General features: G+C 44.9%; 1 protein-coding gene across 2 annotated transcripts in view; it reads right to left on the bottom strand.

The window, feature by feature from the left end:
• The window catches only part of LOC149353759 (uncharacterized), a 273,957-nt gene extending 261,430 nt beyond the window's left edge, over positions 1–12,527 (bottom strand). For both annotated transcript variants that reach the window (XM_089577404.1, XM_089577406.1), the window contains exon 1: positions 12,301–12,527. In XM_089577404.1, coding sequence (XP_089433530.1) covers positions 12,301–12,346 — 46 coding nt within the window. In that variant the 5' untranslated portion in view covers positions 12,347–12,527. The remainder of the gene's footprint in view (positions 1–12,300) is intronic.
• Positions 12,528–18,321: the final 5,794 nt, after the last annotated feature.

Genomic DNA, 18,321 nt, shown 5'->3' with positions numbered 1-18,321 from the left:
CACGTGGGCCGCGACCGGCCGTCCCCAAGCAATTTGCGTAACCATGCACGGGATATGCACGGGCGCCGCACCCTACGTGTATTTTTTTTATATATTTGTATGTCGTGTATATTGCCGTCCTACTCCTATCCTTTCTGTCTGTAGCTCGCCATTTTCTTTCCCCCTTCCTGCCCTCTCCCTGCCCTTTTACTGCTCCCGTTAGCCGCAGCTCGGGGGCTTCAGGTTTCGATGGCAGATGCCACGGCTAGCAACACCTTTTCCTTCCATTGTTATTTTATTAATAAAGAACCGCTAGTAATTCTTCTGCTGGGTATCCCTCGGACAAAAATAGAGAAATTTCTGGTTAGACGGCTTATGCCTGCATACCGAGACACCAACGCATCAGCTTGATTTTGCTTTCCGTCTCCATGTCTTTAGACAGCATAAAAGAAAAAAAGAAAGAGTGATCGTACGCCGCTGACCAAGCAAGAAACGCGCTTATGTTGCTGTCCAGTGGCCCGCTGTACCCTCCTCCTGGCGTTTCTCTCCCTCACCGCCAGGTGGCGCCACCGTCTACGGACATTGAGATGCTAGCGTACACCTCATGAATAAAACGTCTTCTAAAGATGAAGACTAGGGTTCTCTCCATCCTGCTGAAGAAATGCCATAAGCTCCCCACTGTGACACGGCCGAAAAGCGAAGACCCTGTACGAGGCCTGCGCCATCTCTTGTCATGCGATGCACCTAGGCTTGGGAGTGGGGATCCTCCCTGCGGATGCGGTACAACTGTACCTGCTACATCTTCTCCAGGAAAAAAGTTTGGGTGTTCTTTTGAAAGGCGGCACGCTGTGCGAGTGCGAAGCTGTAGGCGCGTTGTGGCAGCGTTTTCTAGCACAGGCGAAAGAGCAGTTCGATAGAAATTGAGGAATCAGTGCATGAATTAGGGCCAGTAAATAATTTTGCTTCAGGTGAAGTACTGAGCAATTTTACTGAGTAAATTGTAAACCTTTAGAGGGTACGCTTCTGTAAAAACTAAGTGATTCTGTAAAAACTAGCTCTCTGTAAAAACTAAGTTATTCAGTTCTGCCATTTTCGATGTTCGACAAGGAAGCAAAGAATCTTGTTTTCTGGATCCCAAAAACACGTGGAGAAAAGGAGGACGGCGGACGCGGCGATCGCTAGGCCATGTCAGTCTTCAAGGCGCACATCAAAAATCAAGTCAAAGGCATGTAGTTGCAGCCATGCGCTTAACATGCAGCTTAACATGCGGATGGGAGCACAAAAGAGAAGGAAAAGTAGGGTACGAGCATATGAAGGAACTGCCTGCGCAATAAAAACGTTGCTTACATAGACCCCATCCTTAAAAACGGCCCCAATGCCGAGGTTTAAAATTACCGAGCAATTTTTCTGAGAAGCATAACCTGGAATATAATACAGAACGCATCATTTATGGCGCTGTTATGAAACATTAAAAAATAAAAACTTCTATGCGAAAGTACAGCATGGCTCCAGGTCTGTTCCTTCACAGCACCCCACAGCAGCCGGAATTCAGTTTTTACATATGCTTGTGTTATGATCACGGAAATTAAAAGGACTGCACATTTTTGGATTTTATAAAGGTGTTTACTGCGTATCCCATACTGTTTTATTACATAAGCTAGCTTCCTTTGGGATACACCCCGCGGTGATTAGATGGGTTCGTGCCTACCGTTCTGGTAGATCACAATGCGTCTTAATCAATGGCGCTGCGTTCCACTGTGAAGATGTTACATCTAATGTACCGAGGGGTCTGTTTTAAGACCTTTATTGTTTTTAATTTATACAAAGATATTTTTAAGAAAATTTAAAGCAAAATCCACTTGTAAGCAGACGACCACAGTGTTTTAGCAATAAATGAATCCTTGGGGTAGGAACTAGTCAGCAGTAAGCGCCTGCACAGTAAAGCAGAAATGTTCTACAGTATCTATTTCAACAAAACTGGGATAGATAAAGTCCTGTGTGTTCAGATGCCAGACCCTGTATCTGCACCTTGGGATCATCTTTTTAACGTGAGACAAATCAGACGCCGAACAAATGTTTATCAGAGCTCCTTCTTTCCACATGTTATATATGACTTGACCAAACTGAAAAAAAAAAAAAAAATATGCAGGAAGTGTTTCGTGCATTTCTTCTTAAATTGATGGTATGTTACCATTTTCTTATGCTATGTGCGCGAGTGTGTGCGTGAGTTTTTGTTGTGTACTGTGCCTATTCCAACTGTTGTTCGAATATCATGTCAGCCTAATATGACACTTCCAATATTTGATTTCGTTGTGCCTTCCGCTGCAACAATGCATTCGTTTCGCTGCAGGTATCTCTGAATAAATAAATCGAAATGCATCGCAAGGGTCGACTGAAGCGTGCGTGGCGAGGGAGAATCATAACGATTGGGGAAAGATCGTACAGTCGCCAAACGAAGCAGAGATAAAACCATTGATGTTTAGGCATCATTTGCACGCGCATTGTTTACAATGGAAGGAGTTGGTGCTTTACACGGGGACAATGCTTCTTAAGGAAGGCATATAGATATCAAGAAGATAATTGCCTCGTGTCCAATCTATCGTATGTGGCATCAACCGAATGTGCCCTGCCTCCATGAGTAAGAGCTTTGGTAGGGAGTTTTCCGCGTGCCAGTCGTTGCCTTGGCCAGTGCCTTCGAACATAGTGTTCTCCTAAAGCGTGTGAGGAATATTTTCTCTGACGACGTTATATTGATGTTGCTTGAAACGCCTCATGCAAGTTTCCTCTTTCATGCATGCAGACAGCGGCACAAGATACCCGGCAGGGTATCTTGCACACAACTCCTGAGTAACGAGCCCACCTAATCAGGTCCTTGACATGCACTCACGCTGTTGTAGTTTGCATGAAGGGACGTAGGCCACTCCAATGTCTTATAGATAATATTCGAGCAAAGGCTTCATTTAGAACTGCCATCGACTGGGACGTGGCTCGTGTAATTGCCAGAGAAAAATCTTTACCACAGTGCTTACTGATGGAGTCCGACTCTCTGCCCATTCAAACGACACCGCATAGGGTAAACTGGACACGAGGGAATCTTCCAGGAATATACATACGTTTTTTAGGAAACATCTTGTCCATACAAAGCACAGACCTGCCTCTCATTTCATTTCGAACAAGGGGGCCGAAATGTCGATGACTTTTCTTTATGTCGTTTTTGGCGCACGTACTTTTTTGTCAATCACAGAACGACTGAAAGCGTGAGAGCTTTTTTCGAGGGTCGGGCTCGTCGTCCTCTTGGCCAAAGCCATAAAGTACAAATCAGAGGACCAATATGGGTGCTTTGTTATCAAGGGGCCCTTACAGCTGTGAGCCTCCCTCCACACCAACCCCCATAAAATCCAGAACAATTCTCCCTGCAGCCCTTTAGCGATGAGCGTGAACATTGAAGGAAACTCGAGACCCATTTTGTTGCAGCTATATAAAAATTGTGCGGCCCCGGCGCGGTCACCGTTCTGACATGTTCCACCGGCCTAGTCCTGAAAATAGAAAGAAACAATTGTAAATCGTGAGATTTCCCTTCCCGACACGACGCATGGGGTAGGAAGGACGCCGTAGAGTAGAGCTCAAGATTAGGAAGTTTTAGAATAGGGGGCCCCAATGAAACAGCGGGCCCCAGCAATACGAACGCTTGCAGCATGGAAATTTAGAATAGGGTATTTCTCTACCTAGCGATGCTAGGCTTGGGTTCGTTGACTGCAGCACTGTTGCAGCAACGAGAAATGCTAAAAAAATAGAATTAAACAAATGAAAATGAAAATTGAATCCGCGAATTAGGGATCAGCAGCCGAACGCCGAAGGCACCGTGGCACCGCAGCGGGTCAGTTCTGAAAAAGAGACCGAACGGAATTTGATGATAGCTTCGCCCTAAAAAAGGGCCGCAGTTACTCCGGAGCGGAGTAACGCGCCGGTAAGGGCTCGTATTTACTTCTATCATTCTATACTCAATGAAGAGCAGCCGCCATGCTGCACTAAAAGAGAGAAAAAATCGAAAAAAAAAACGGCGTTGTGTGAGTAGTCCGCAGACGGCGGTCCAAAAACGCCAATGATCGAACGCGTTCAAGGCTTAAGGCGAGCTGTCGCAGAAACGGATTGGCCTGTCACAGGTCGCAAAGTGTTCAGCAGAGAATGGGAGTAAAAAGAGAGAGAGAGAGAGAGAGAAAATAGCAGTTCACACTTTTTCCTGCGCTAAGTCCGAATGAAGCCAATATTTTTCTTTTTGTTTTTTGAAGACACGGCAGCTGACAAGAACGAAAGGGGCCTAGGAGAACTGCTGAGATGCGATTGCTCTTTGCCGCAGATACAGCGTTTAACACTAAAGCCTGAGCAACTAAAAAAGAACACACTTCTCTGTGTTCATAAAAGCAGGAAAAATATTAAGAGGCGAGAGCGTCAGAGAGTACGAACCGTTGCTTTTCAAAGACCAACTGAAATTTAGTCCGGGGCAGTATACTCACTCAGTAACGGTTAATTGCGGATCGGCGCATTCAGACGGCTGTCGGCGCTGTCCGCTTGGATAAAACATGAGGACTCTTAGTTGTGTTACACAACGCGTCGCATGTCTCAGAAGGAAAACAAGCGAGCGTCCCTTTATTTGGCTTGTATTGCAAGCACGTATCGCAAGAAATATCCATGAATAGCACGTTCAACCTGCGGAGGTGCTTAGCAAAGCCGTGTAGCCTCCGGTGATGCCCACTTCGACAATCGCATCCACCAGTGTCGCAAGTTCTCCCCTCGTTACATAAGCAGCGACCCGAGGGCAGTTGTTGGCCCATTCAAGCAATAGCCTTGCCCTTGGAAAACGGCCAGAGTGTATAAAGAGCTCGCAACCGTATACGCTTTTTGTAACTCATGTAACCCAGCAGCCGCACATTCAGTGCCATTGACTTGAATAGACTGCAGACTTGAGGAGTTTCTATCAACTTGTACATGTAAAAACTGGCGTGCTCCCAACGCACAGCACGTAAACTGCAAAACTTTTAACGTAAACTCCGCAAAACACAAGTTATAGTAAAGACGGAGGAAATTTACGTGCCTCTGTTAGCGTCACAAGGAGCTTTAAGCTCAGGGGAACATGCGGTACGATGTGGACTAGGAAAAATAGAAAGTAAAAGTAAGGGGGCTCTGCCTGCAGGCAGTAAGCCTGGAGGCAACTAGCACGTTCTTGTGCAATGCGTCATGCGCAGAAACTGCAAACAAATCAGTAGCGCGTGCTGAACCAAGCGTACCGATCAACTTCAGATATTTTGATTGGAAGATAAGCTAATAAATCTACTGCTGAATTACGCAAAAAGCTCACAAACCGAAAGGAAAATTTCCCTATACGTTCCAGCCAAATGCGTTCATACTGGTGAGGGTAAGGGTTTTGTTTAGCAACGACGGCTCTGAGGCCTATATGGTGGGTCACGAGCATACGAGACTATTGAAGGGCCCAGCTATCGAAGAGTGCCCTCGCAATGTGGCTACAAACGTAGCGTGCGCAGCTCTGCGGCGATGCGTCATCACGCCACGCGACGGACCCAGTCCTGTGCCACAGTCGAAGGACCGCCAATTTAGAGCACTCTAAAAATGTCTGATGCTTTGGGTACCACAACGTTGCACGCAGGGCAGTTGGCGGCCGCTTCAGTTGGCAGCGCAGGGCAATTGGCAGCCCGTTATCTGATCAGCTTGTTCGGCGCGTGTGCCGTGCTTGAATAGGCCTTGTGCGCTAGCACGTGGCATTAAATGATATGGCTATGCAGGCTAAACACTATGCTTGCTTGAAAGAGGTCATTGTAGCTATTGAGGATTGGCGACTGTTGGGGTATGATGGTGGCATAGAAAACACACAAAAAAGAAGGGTAGTTATGCGTATCCCACAGAAAAAAAAAAGAATCGAAGTACCCACTCTTAAGTGTTAAAGAAATTGTCACTTCAGAAGATTAAAGGCAAAACCACCTTGGTTTCACTGCAGAATTGCAAGCCCACCGGCAATGATTATAATTCAGATATTTTTACGTCGCTCCTAAAAAGCCCTTGGTTGACATTAAAAAAAAAAGCAGGTTGGGTTCCTGTAAGCAACAAATTTCTGGGAATGAAACAAAACTTGCAATTGGCCGGTACTAGCATGTGATCTAAACCATTAGCAACCATACATGCAGAGAAAAACACGTTACTCAGATCAAGTGTGTTCAGGGTAATGAATGGAAAATAAAGACAGGAAGACTCTCCTTTAATAATCCAACAAAGTCATATCACAGCGTTGCAAGCACGCAAGCAATTCAATTGACTCAGATGTCTGCGGATCTACTTTGCGGGAAAACCTTTTTACCGCGCCCCCTTTTATCCAGCCTGTTTCCACTGCAAAAACACGTTACGCAATTGCTTTTTTACACACGCCAGTTTTCGCGAGAACAAATGTCGGAGAGCGCAGTTGTTTTTTTTCCGCCCAGGCCGCAGCAGGATAGAACTGTCTTCTCCGTATAATTTTTTGTTCTAGGATATTGCTAACAAACTGGATCGCCTTCTTTTCTGATAGTAGTCTTCTTCCACAGTGATGCATTTTAATCCAGTGATGCAAACTTAATCCTACAGTCATGTTTCTATGCCGAAAGCGCATGCATTGCATATCCCGTGAGTCAACAGAGTAATCGGCCTAACTTGAAACAATGTAAGCTATAAGTTTTTTTTCGTTGACCTCCGCTTTTGTGACAAAGGGGCTGAACAGTGCAGAAGACACCCTGCTGCGCCGCATTCGCACAGGTTCTACAGATTCTAGTGCGGACACGTAATATGGCTGACATCGTCTCGTCTGTATTCTTCGTGCGGCATTCACGGTGGTTTACACCACTATAACGAGGGGTACCAGAACACGTAGCAGGGAGGCGGGTCCTGCTCACTCCTCTGAGGAGGGCAGGTGTGCCTCATGGCTCTTTAAAAGGCATCGCGGTTCATCCCCACACAATTCAAAGTGAGGCTACTCGGCTTCTTCTGTCCGCAACTTTCGTGGGCTTTAGGGGGCGCTACTGCTAATCCAATATGACTTCCGTTGAAACAATCTGGCAGCCGTCATAGTGTCGGTCTCTATTTTGCCTGAGCTTCGTAACCAGCCTACGCTTGGCTAGCAGCGAGAGGGAGCGAGTCGCAAATTAGTCGGCATTTGTAGAACACAAAGAGGTGATACAAACTGGTTCCATAATAAGCGTTGTGATGACAGCGTCGTCATGCACAGTGGGAGAGCTGTGCATTTAGGCGTCAGAAAAGCGGCAAAAACGTCCCAGAACAGGAAAGCCCCTTCACCTTGGCTGCCAGACCGGCTTTGGGGGCAGAAGTTAGATGCAGCGCTGGAGACTAGCAGTTCGGTTCTCCCTTCAGATGTTCGCCCGAAACAAACTTGTGCAGGTTTAAGTTGTGGTTTGGTTTGGTTTATGGGGTTTAACGTCCCAAAGCGACTAAGGCTATGAGAGACGCCAGGTTTAAGTTGTGCCGTTCTACAGAGCACGATCTGAAATGTGCGGTACGCAGAATTGTGGCCGCTGCTAGGCTACCCGCTAATTCCAAGCTTGTTAGTGCACCATATAAATATCGATTTCGTTTTGCAAGTTTGTCGCGCACAAAACGAACACCTTGATAACGAAAGGCACAGCCAACGCCAGAGAGGGAGAGAGAAGAACGTTTAATGCATAGAGGAAATCGCAGTTAGTTGGGTGGGCCCTCATTCCAGGAGCCCATTGGCTTTTGCCGCCACTCTTGCCCGGTTCCCCAGCGAAAGCTGGTCTTTCGAACGCGAGCTGGACAGCGCCGCCTCCCAGTCCTCACTTGTCCGGTTATTGATTCTAGGAATGCGTGGATTGTTCTGGCATGCCCATTTTATGTGGTATAAGTTAGCCATTTCCCGCACAAGGCGCAATGCAGATGGAAACGTATAGCTGAATTTGACTTGGTTTATATAAGCATTTCAATGCAATTCCCTTAAGATGACCCCTTGCTCCGTGTTTAGATTTTGGTGAGGTTCGGCGAGTACTTTTCTCGTAAATCTCAAATGTTGAAGTAATTCCCTATAATTTAATAACGGTTGCGAATAATTATGTTCCTGCGAATGTAGGGGGGCGTGGGGTAATAGCGCGCGGCCAGTGGCGTGAGCGCAGTCGTTGCCAACATCCGCAGAGAGTTCTGAAGTCCGTATGAGTACAGACTTAAAGTCTGTGTCTTCTTTAGTTTTCATTATCCTGTTTGCGTGTTTACCAATCCTACCTCTGGTATAGTTGCGACATGCAGTCTGCGAGCCCGCAATAACACACGAGACGTCCCGGGATACCACTGCCAAAGCAATCGCCACCTCTTCCACCTGGGCGATTCCGCGGCATCGAATTGATGCTACATTAACTGATTTACCTTGCGCATCCGTGCATGCTGTAGTTTATATATCTCATTGATCGGTCCTCGTGTACTGTGCGATGTCAGTGCGCGTTAAAGAACCCCAGGTGGTCGAAATTTCCGGAGCCCTTCACTACGGCGTCTCTCATAGTGTGAGTCGCGTTGGGACGTTAAACCCCATAAACCAACCAACCATCATTGATCAGTCCTGCCAAGTCCACGCAAATTGCCTCTTCCATCCCGTCCCATGTTCTCCTTATGGAATTAGCCCTATAGCCTTTCTTCTTTCCTTATGAAATTCAGGGCACACATTTCTTCATCTTGCTTCCATGCTGGACTTCCACGTCCTCTTTATCCTCCGTAGGCCAAATGCATGGGAGCCCTAGTCTATCCAGTACGTCCCTTCCTGCCCTGCTTCCTGATAGCCGTATCCTCTGCGAAGTCGAATGGCCTTCAATAATTTCGTCTACAGTATTGTATTGCGACTGCCCATGTGTAGTAGTAGTCTTTCTGTTCCTGCGTTTACCGGGATTCCAAGTGCTCTTATATATTTTGACTACGAGAACGTCGAACTTGTCCTTTCACTTTTCTTTAATTTCAGATATTGTGCTGTCTAAACGATCCTGCTCACAATAAAGGCCTGTATTAACTTTATGGTAACAACTTGTTCAGTTGTTGCCTGCACTCGCCAAATTTCTGCCGCGTTGTTGCCCTTGCTGTCTAATAACAGACCTAAGATTTTCGCAAGTGGTAGCTTTTGAATTTGCGCTCTCCCCACAAATACTAAAGCAGGGTCAGAGCGATGTCGGCCTCAAATTCTCGGTACTGATCTCTTTACCGAACAAAATAATCCTCGACTGCTCTTCATGGTCGCCGCGCTATCGCCTCATCACGGGTTGTGGTGGACGCCGCGGGGCGGCGCCACCGTTCATGAAAGTTGCGATAATTGGTGATGATGGCGCTTTAAGAGAGGTGAGAGTGGCCTGCTCGGACACAGAGCAGTGCCAGGGAGGATTAGTCTTGACTGATCATTCATCCATAGTGTCTCTAAAGTAGACAAGTTTCGGGGGATATAATATGAAGCTCTAGAAGGGGTCCCGCCTGAAGTGAGCAACAACCTCAACTGGTTTTTTGGATTCCCGTGTGATTCACCCTTACGAAGCCGAACAAATTTCCAGGGTTCAACAGATTGTTCCGTCGTCTATGTTACTGCTCTACAGAGCTGCCGCATGCGGCCTTGTTAAGTGTATTCTGATAGGTGGAACCGGTTTCTTTTGTGGGCCTCATTTATTTATTTATTTAATTTATTTAATAGTTTAGGTGGGCACAATGAGCAGCTCTTCCTGAACCATGGTGCACCATCATACGTAAAAAAAACGTGAATCGAGGGTTAAAGTGCATATACTCGCTGCATACATGTCTGAGTAAAATACATACATGCGCACATGCGTAGTTGGGCATGTGTCACCGTCCAAGGGGAAAAAAAGGCAAAAAAACGAACAGTAGGGAGACATCAGCTTGAGTAGTGTAAACATATTCGGCACAAAAATCTAACCAGCAGTCTCTCTGGGCATGACTGACATGTTAAACATTTGCTGAATGCGCATCATTGGACATATACACTGGCAGTATGGAATGCCCGACAGCTTCGGGCGTTTTGTGTATGTTGCGTTGCGTTGGGTTTTATGGCACATAGGCAGCTAGGCAGTCATGCGCCAAGCCAAAGGTAGAGAATAAGGTTTCTGCAGAATTTTTAGAAATTTGAAAAATCATTTTTGGTCAGATAGCCTAAATGTTTTTACTACCTAGTAATAACAGAGAAAAAGAAATGTAGAAATGGCTAATAGTAAAAGCCTTAAAGAAGGTCAGGTAGCCTCAGCGGCCATTCTTGGCTGGGCAAGGATCTCGAGGCTCCCAACCATTCAAATAAAAACCTCAGCCTTCTCAGGAATGAGAAAGTGGCTGAGGTGTACATATAATAACGCGAACCAGAGGATCAACATTTACAGTTTTTCAAGAACGTCTGCTTCTTTTAAAAAGCTAAAAACGGAAGCAACAACTGCATTATCATCTAAGAGCAGCGTTGGGTGAAAAGGAAAGAATTCATCATAAAATTGAGTAAAGTACTTTTTTCTTAGTTTTCGCTGTTTCGCACCAAAGAATAAAATCTGGATAGCCGTAAGTTCATCTCTGCATTCTTCGCATCGCGTGGTACCATTGCTGAAATCAAATGATCTTCTTGTATATTCATCAAATACACCAAGTGCGCTTCTATTTAATGCATTGGAAGTGCTGCTCTTTCACCCGCTGCACAAGTGCCCGCCAACATGACTGCTCCTGTAAAGTAGCGGAACACCTCTAACAAACTGCGCTACTTAATCCGCACTTTTCTACTTTATCTGAGTGCAACTCCCGTCGGTAGCCAGCTAGTTGTGGCGTGTGTTTTAAAGAATACTGACCTGTTTCGGTTAACACCGAATTTCGCAAACTGAATGCGGCGTACGTTTATAGGTTTTTGTTTCGGTTTTATTGTGCGTTGTGTAATTTAGTGCACAGAAGGAGCCTTCCTGTGGCTACATGGATGTATCGCCAGGCACACACACGCACAAAAAATAAATAAAGTACTGAAACCAAAATGTCGTAAACACTGTTGAAGGGTTGAAAGCGTAGATAAACAACGCAACAATACATTTACGCTCCCGTGGTCATGCTAATGTGGTTGAGAAAACGTGGAGACTACCCCGAATGCAGTTAGCCAGATCGTTGTCTCAAAAGACGAAAATCCAAGCCATGTAGGTTGTTGATTAAAAATCTTGCAGCACGGAAATGAGTAAACATCATCTTTGTGTATGAGAAATAAGGTGGACAACTATGCAAATCCAACTTTTTTCGTAACACTTTCTATATATGAGGCAAATGTGGAATGCTGTAAGATCCTGTTGCGAGCACATTCAAGAGAAAAGGTGTAACGTTCCGATGCGTACCAAAATGTTTCTTTAAAGTTTGTCCTGCGATGGCACCGAGCGCCACAAGAAAAAAAAAATTATGAGGTGTGTTTTTGGCAATAAGCAGTAAGGAGTACAAACTTCCCGAGGAGGGATCTGCGTATATATTAAATGTTATGGTGCAATTTTACGATATGCGAAAACATTGCGTTCATAAATAACTTCCCGCTGAAAAAATAATGTGCATGTCCGGAATTTTTCGGTATGGGAAGACACGCGTTCAGCTTACTCGGCACATCTGCGGACTGGAGGCGCTTCGCTTGGCGACTGTTTCTGTCTCACGCCTGAAAAGCGCGTATTAAAGACTCTTGGGCGGTGTAATAAGGACGCATTCACGAAACCTTTAAGGTGCTTTAAGCAAGAAACATTGAAACCTTCGACCTTTCCTTCGACAAGGTATAGAACGGCTTTGTGGGCGGTCACGCTTTCAAATAACGTAGTTGCAATCAGAAAAACTGAGGCGTCGTAGTCTACGCTCTTGCGGCAAGAGTCGGTGTGCTAATCGGGTCCTTATCTAAAGGTGGCTTGGACGGGACGTCACGGGCGCCAGGACTGTGGACGAAATAGCAACACGCATGGGATATGGCTACAAGCAGATTAGAAAAGAGCGCGGACTTTCACCAGCATGCTGTGCTCTCGATGCACCACCGTGGCAGCCACAATGACGGTGCTGAAATCCATCCATAATTCCGTATATATATTAAGGGCGTTAACATGGCTAGAAAGCAACAGCCTCGAAAGCGTCACCGGAGAGCGAACAAACAATTTGCGACCCGTTCAGTACATAGTTTGAGGACAATGCGCATGCCCAGCTCCGCTCGCTGGCATTGTTCACGTCGGCCACGGTGCCACGTACGCAGTGCGAGGTGTCGTGCATCATTCAAGGACGCGGCGGTGCTCTCACCTTGTTTTCCTGCGGCTATACGGGTCTCGGGAATGACGTTGGGCATGACATCATTCACGAAGTCGTCCGACGATCATCATCCGAGGCACCTTGGAGGCGGAAGCCGTGGAAGCTTTCGACACGAGCCGCTCTCGAGGCCTTGTGTACCTGTTACAAAGCCAATGATAAGAACGGCGAGAAAGATTAGGCCGCTTGCGTGCTGTAACCTTTTTTTTTAACAACACTATATGTACTCCGTACAAGGTAAGGGCAAAGGGACAACGCAGATGCGTATTGCAAAGACAGATTAAGAATAGAACCGCAGAAAAAACTTAAAAAAGATGTTTTCGTACCATAGAAAAGCAGGAAGTTCTCGCACAAGAGAACAAAGGGAAGCCGAATGGGGCTTACATTGGGAAATACTTGAAAAATGTTCCAATGTCTTCCTCTTTTTGCCTCGGCAAGAAGGTCAAGCGCAACAAGGCAGGATTCCTTGCCGACGTGCAGTTTACTTTTGCACTGCCTTCTATTTCTTGCCAGATAGTTAGCATTCAGCACGACGCGGTGGTGGTTGAGACAGGAGCGGTGCTTTGCGGCGGCGCAATGGTAGCTGTCGCTAGTTACCTTCGCGATTAAAGGTAGCTACGAACAATTAAGCCATCGCGCTCGAGTTCGCCCGGAGAAACAAACGCCGCGGTTTTGCTAAAGAAGCTTATCTACTTTGGCCATGGACGCGCTAGCAGGTGGATTTTTGAGGAGTGTGGTTCTACCTGTTCCGTGTGTTTGTTCTTAGTCGGCAAGCTCTGGCAAAAAAACTCGAGTGACATTTGAGCTCCGCCTTATGGGTATGACGCGATAGCGTTTCTTCAGCGGCCTGCGATCCTCTTTGCATATCACTTTGCAGACGCGGACGCAATTCTTTATTTTATAAGTTGATTTCATTGTGAATTTTATTTTTCTACAAGACACACAAGGCCTTCCTTTAAGTAAGTCGAACGAAACCCAGGCTTGGATGGATAGGGAGCTGTCAGTGTTTGCTCGGGCTCAAGTCTGCAACTTTTTCTTATTCGCAAAACTTGCTTATGTCCTGCAGGTTCTACACTGTTCGAGGAAGAAAGCGCAGGTGATGCACAGAATATTCGCTTCTTTCCCATGGCACTCCCAATGGGAGCTCATGAGTCGTGACAACCTGTTTCTTTCTCGAGAGTCTGCTGGAATAGGCCTGGTTCACTTATTCGTTCATCAGATTGTTTCGCGTTTTTTTTTCTTCTTTTTTTTTTTCAAATCGGCAAACCACTCCTGTTTAGTAGCTCTGCTGATTAGGCATCTTAGTGCTCATTTGACATTCTTATTCTCACCGAATGAGCACATTTGTGAAGGGCATTTATGGGAACTCCTTAAAGAAGTTCCTGACACCTTCAACTTCCTCACTGTGCGCTTATTTTTTAATTACCTATATAGCCTCTCTAGAAGGGCTATGACACAGGTGCTCACTCAGCATTTCTTTCCTATACCATTGCATAGGCAACCTCTTCTGGAGTTCCTCGACACCAGTGTTTTAAAGCGTGTTAAACGAATGTGCATTTCATCTGCTGCAAAAACGTTATTCTTTAAACTGCACAAATCGACGCTGCTTGTGAAAACATGGCTTCACGCTAAGGAGTTGTTTGTGCCATGGATGGTGAATCCTCGCCTGTGCAATATGCCAGGGACTACTGACCATTGTTTTATTAAGTGCAGTGATGATATGTTATGCTCGCAACCAACTCTTAAGAAGAACATTGATATCACATCCTAGAGTATACATTTTTGGCCTGTTAAGAAGAACTGCGTTGTGTCTTGTGATCTATTGATGTTGATGGCACTATTTAGCATCTGGAAGAGCCGCATGATGGACTGCCAAGCGGAATCACCACGGTCATCGAAGTCTTTGTTCCGTCAGCAGTGCGCTCTGATGCGGGGAGTATATGCTGCCCTGGAAGAGCCGCCTAGCTGGCTTCCCAGTTTAGATGCATGTATGTGCCTCCCAGAATTTTGATGTTTGGGAAGGTGGAGACATGCGAAGGTACGGCGGGCTCGTATTATGCACCAATGTTTCGAGGCATCAGCATATGGAGGTTTTTCGTTTTTCGGCAATTTTTCTATCCAATAAAGGGGAAAAAAAGCGTTCCTCAGTTGTCTGGGGTTAGCACACCCGGCTGCTGACCCAAGGGGTGACGCTTCGAGTTTGGGCTCGACCATTTTTTTAAATCTTTGTATGATGGTTAAATTACCCGCGCGAAGGGATGTGGTTGTGACGTCACAACATTCCCGATCATACCCAAATTTCTCGACATGCAACGCCAACCACGACGCCGAATTCTCCGCTGAACGCGATCCTGAGCGCTATCGCGTTAAAATAGGGATGTCTTCCACATTATTATCGAGTTGAGATTGACACAAGAAAAAGAAAAACATATATTTTAGGCAACAGTAGAATTCAGAAAGAACACATTTTGTTCTCAAAACACAGGGAAGTAAAGCCGATGACAGAATGGGATCGCTGTGTCTTTTATCACCCAAGATGTCACTCGCAGAGATTATTCACAATTTCCAATGGCCCTCTACATCAAAAATAAGTTACAAAATTTTGGCCTATAACGCTGGAAAGTCTTCTCAGAGCCGAGGCCGCCGCACAGCTGCTAGGTGAACAGACTCTTCGCGAGGAGTTTTGCGTTCGTCGTCTTCCACAACTTGTTTACCTTGGGCGGCAGTCCATTCGGCGCAAGCAAAGACGGACGTCTGAGCCCACTAGCCGTCGATGTACCCTTCTTCGTAGCGTTGTAATCAACGCGGCATGAACGGTAAGCACAAAAGCAAAGCTAGCAGGAAATTCAGCTGGGCGAATGTCTTAATATGTTGTGCGCCCTGGCGATATACAATGGTAGCAGTGTATATATATATGGTTTGGTTTCCCAAAGCGGCTAAGGCTATGAGAGACGCCGTAGTGGAGGGCTCAGGAAATTTCGACCACCTGGGGTTCTTTAACGTGCACTAACATCGCACAGTACACGGGCCTCTAGAATTTCTCCTCCAAAGAAATTCAACCGCCGCGGCCGGGATCAAACCCGCGTCTTTCGGGTCAGCAAGGACAGGCTCTGTCCGAAACGTCGACTCCCAATGAATGTTTACTTAAAAGAAGCGTTTCTCAATTTCGCATCTTATTTCTAGCAACCAAGTACGTTTATATATATATATATATATATATATATATATATATATATATATATATATATATATATATATATATATATATATATATATATATATATATATATATATATATATATATATATATATACAGCGAAGTATACGCTTCGTTAAAGGAAACATATTTATTCAACTCGACGTTTCGATCGGAAGACCGATCTTCTTCAGGAGTGATTTTACATTGATAATGCATCACCATTTTCACGAAAATGCTAATCGCATGCGGGACACTCTTAAAAAACAACATTACCCGTCTTCTATAATCAACGATGCCATTAAAAAGGCAGAAGCAACTAATATTAATCATGTCATTAAGGAATCTCAGCCATCATCACAGCGCTGTAATCTCATACTAACCTTCACAAATAATCTCCCGAATATTAACAACATCCTAAAAAAACACTTTAATATCATAGAACACAGTGACCGTCTTTCAAATATTTTCACAACGGTCCCCCAAGTAACATATAGGAGACCAAAAAATCTGCAAAACCATGTTGTCCATTCGACAGTCAATAAACCGAGAGCTGTAGGTTGCACACCATGCAAAAAAAGCCGATGTCAAGTCTGCAAACACATGGAAACCACGGCACTGGCTAAAAGCACCCATTCAAATTTCAAGCATTCTATCTGGGAAGACCTGAATTGTGATTCCAGCAACGTGGTTTACATGCTCGAGTGTGGCAACTGTCGAATGCAATACATAGGCCAAACAGACAATTCCTTCCGTTTCAGATTTAATAACCACCGCTCACATACCCAATCCCTCCCCAACCTCCCTCTTTCGAAACACCTCCGCGAGAAAGGTCACGAGTTTGACAAACTTAAAGTAACAATACTACAGAGTGGCTTCAAAAACACTCGTGAGCGCGAGCAACGAGAATCATATTTTATTTTTAAATTTAACACAGTGCAAAATGGCATTAATGAAACTTACGACACTCTCACCTCTCTTCCGAGGTCAGGGGCCTACGAAAGTAAACAAAGCACCACTGACTAAGTCGTCTGAGGTCATACCCCTTTCTGCATGCCACACCTGTGCCACACCTGTGCCGTCCCCCCCCCCCCCCCCCCCGGGTGTGCTCACCTTGTGGTCACGCGAATGCCACACAATTTCTTTTTTTTCCTTTTTAATTTTACTATGTAAGCTCACATTTTTTTATATTTCTTTTTTTTACATTCCCTCCAATACTTCCCCTCAACCAGGGGTGGGTGCACTATTGCTGGGCGCGAAGAAAAAGCACTACTTTAAAGGTTTTCTTTTACCTATTTCACTTTTTTTTCGAGGTTTCTTCCTTGCTCTTCTCATTTTCTCTTTTTTTTCTTTTCTTTTCTTTTTTTCTGTTGTCTGCTCTCTCTGTTGGAGGGTCATATTTTATATATTTTTTTTGCTCTCGCGGCCAGGAGAAGGAACAAGTTTTCGCATTTTTCTACGAAAGTTGTTGCACGGCCACGCACCTGTCGAGCACCTCCCAGCTGGACACGCCTGTCAATAAGCAAGCCTGTGGTGCTTAACAAAGCAGAGGCCGCATCTGGACGTTGTATTTTCTTACTGAGTACCTGTTCCTCGCACTCTCTCCTTTTTTTGCTTTTTTTTGGTGTGTGTGTGTGTGGGTCGCACTGCCTCTAATAATTTTTTATGCGTATTTTTCTGCTATGTGCTTTGTGTTTCCCACTTGCCTGTTCTGTGCCCACCCCTATAAAAGGGGATGCATTAACAGTGTAAAATCACTCCTGAAGAAGATCGGTCTTCCGATCGAAACGTCGAGTTGAATAAATATGTTTCCTTTAACGAAGCGTATACTTCGCTATATATTCTTATAAGCAGTCTAGTACTTCACGCTTTCGCAACCTATATATATATATATATATATATATATATATATATATATATATATATATATATATATATATATATATATATATATATATATATATATATATATATATATATATATATATATATATATATATATATATATATATATCCTCGAAGCAAGCAAAGAACATTTCGCATTGCTATTGTCTGCCAGGCGCTGCCACTCAAGCCCTTTGAGGCTTTGGTAGGCCTGATTTATGTTGTATGACAATTGACATGAATAAAAGTTCTATCTATCTATCTACCAGATTCTCCTTAGCATGGCGAACAAAGGCATGCACTGTATTGTGTGCTTTTGGGCAGATGCCGCAGTTTCACTCGGGGGTGCATTTTCGCCATTGCGAGGCTACGAAATCACCCCATTTGCTTTGTAGATTTGCTTGGACGGCAGCCTTGATGGTAAATGCTCTATAAAAACGTTCATTATATTGATCACTGGTCGTAGAGCCAGAGCGTTATTTCTATATTTAAGGTTGTGTTTGTTGAAATTTTCGCTCTACTACCATAACCTCGGACCCGTAGACTCCGCCTCTGCGAGCTTCACCTGTAGATGTGAGCATTTTGCGAACTAACGACGCCATGACCATTCGTTTGTAACCTCTGTGCAGGCTTACTGCAAGAAAGCGAAAGGCGAGCTTAACTGATCAGTAGCGCTTTCAATGAGCGAAGGCTATTTTATTGCTTTAATCTGACTTGAACAGATATCTGAACACTTTGCTTTGATACAAGGAAGATTAAACATTAATTAGCATTGATCAGTAAGATAGAACGCACGTATATGTGTAAACAAGTGGTTAGGTACGCGGCTTTCCAAATTCTTTGCCTATGAAACCAAAATATTTCGTCACGCGTCATGCTCCTTTGAAGTTGCGCAAATAAGCGCAAGCTGTTCTCTCTCGGTGCATTGCAATTAT

This window comes from Amblyomma mixtum, chromosome 3 (genome assembly GCF_055824585.1).
Source record: "Amblyomma mixtum isolate Tamu chromosome 3, ASM5582458v1, whole genome shotgun sequence".
NCBI classification, from domain to species: Eukaryota; Metazoa; Arthropoda; class Arachnida; order Ixodida; family Ixodidae; genus Amblyomma; species Amblyomma mixtum.
Note: the sequence above shows the minus strand (reverse complement) of the source record. Positions and strands in the feature narration are given on the sequence as shown.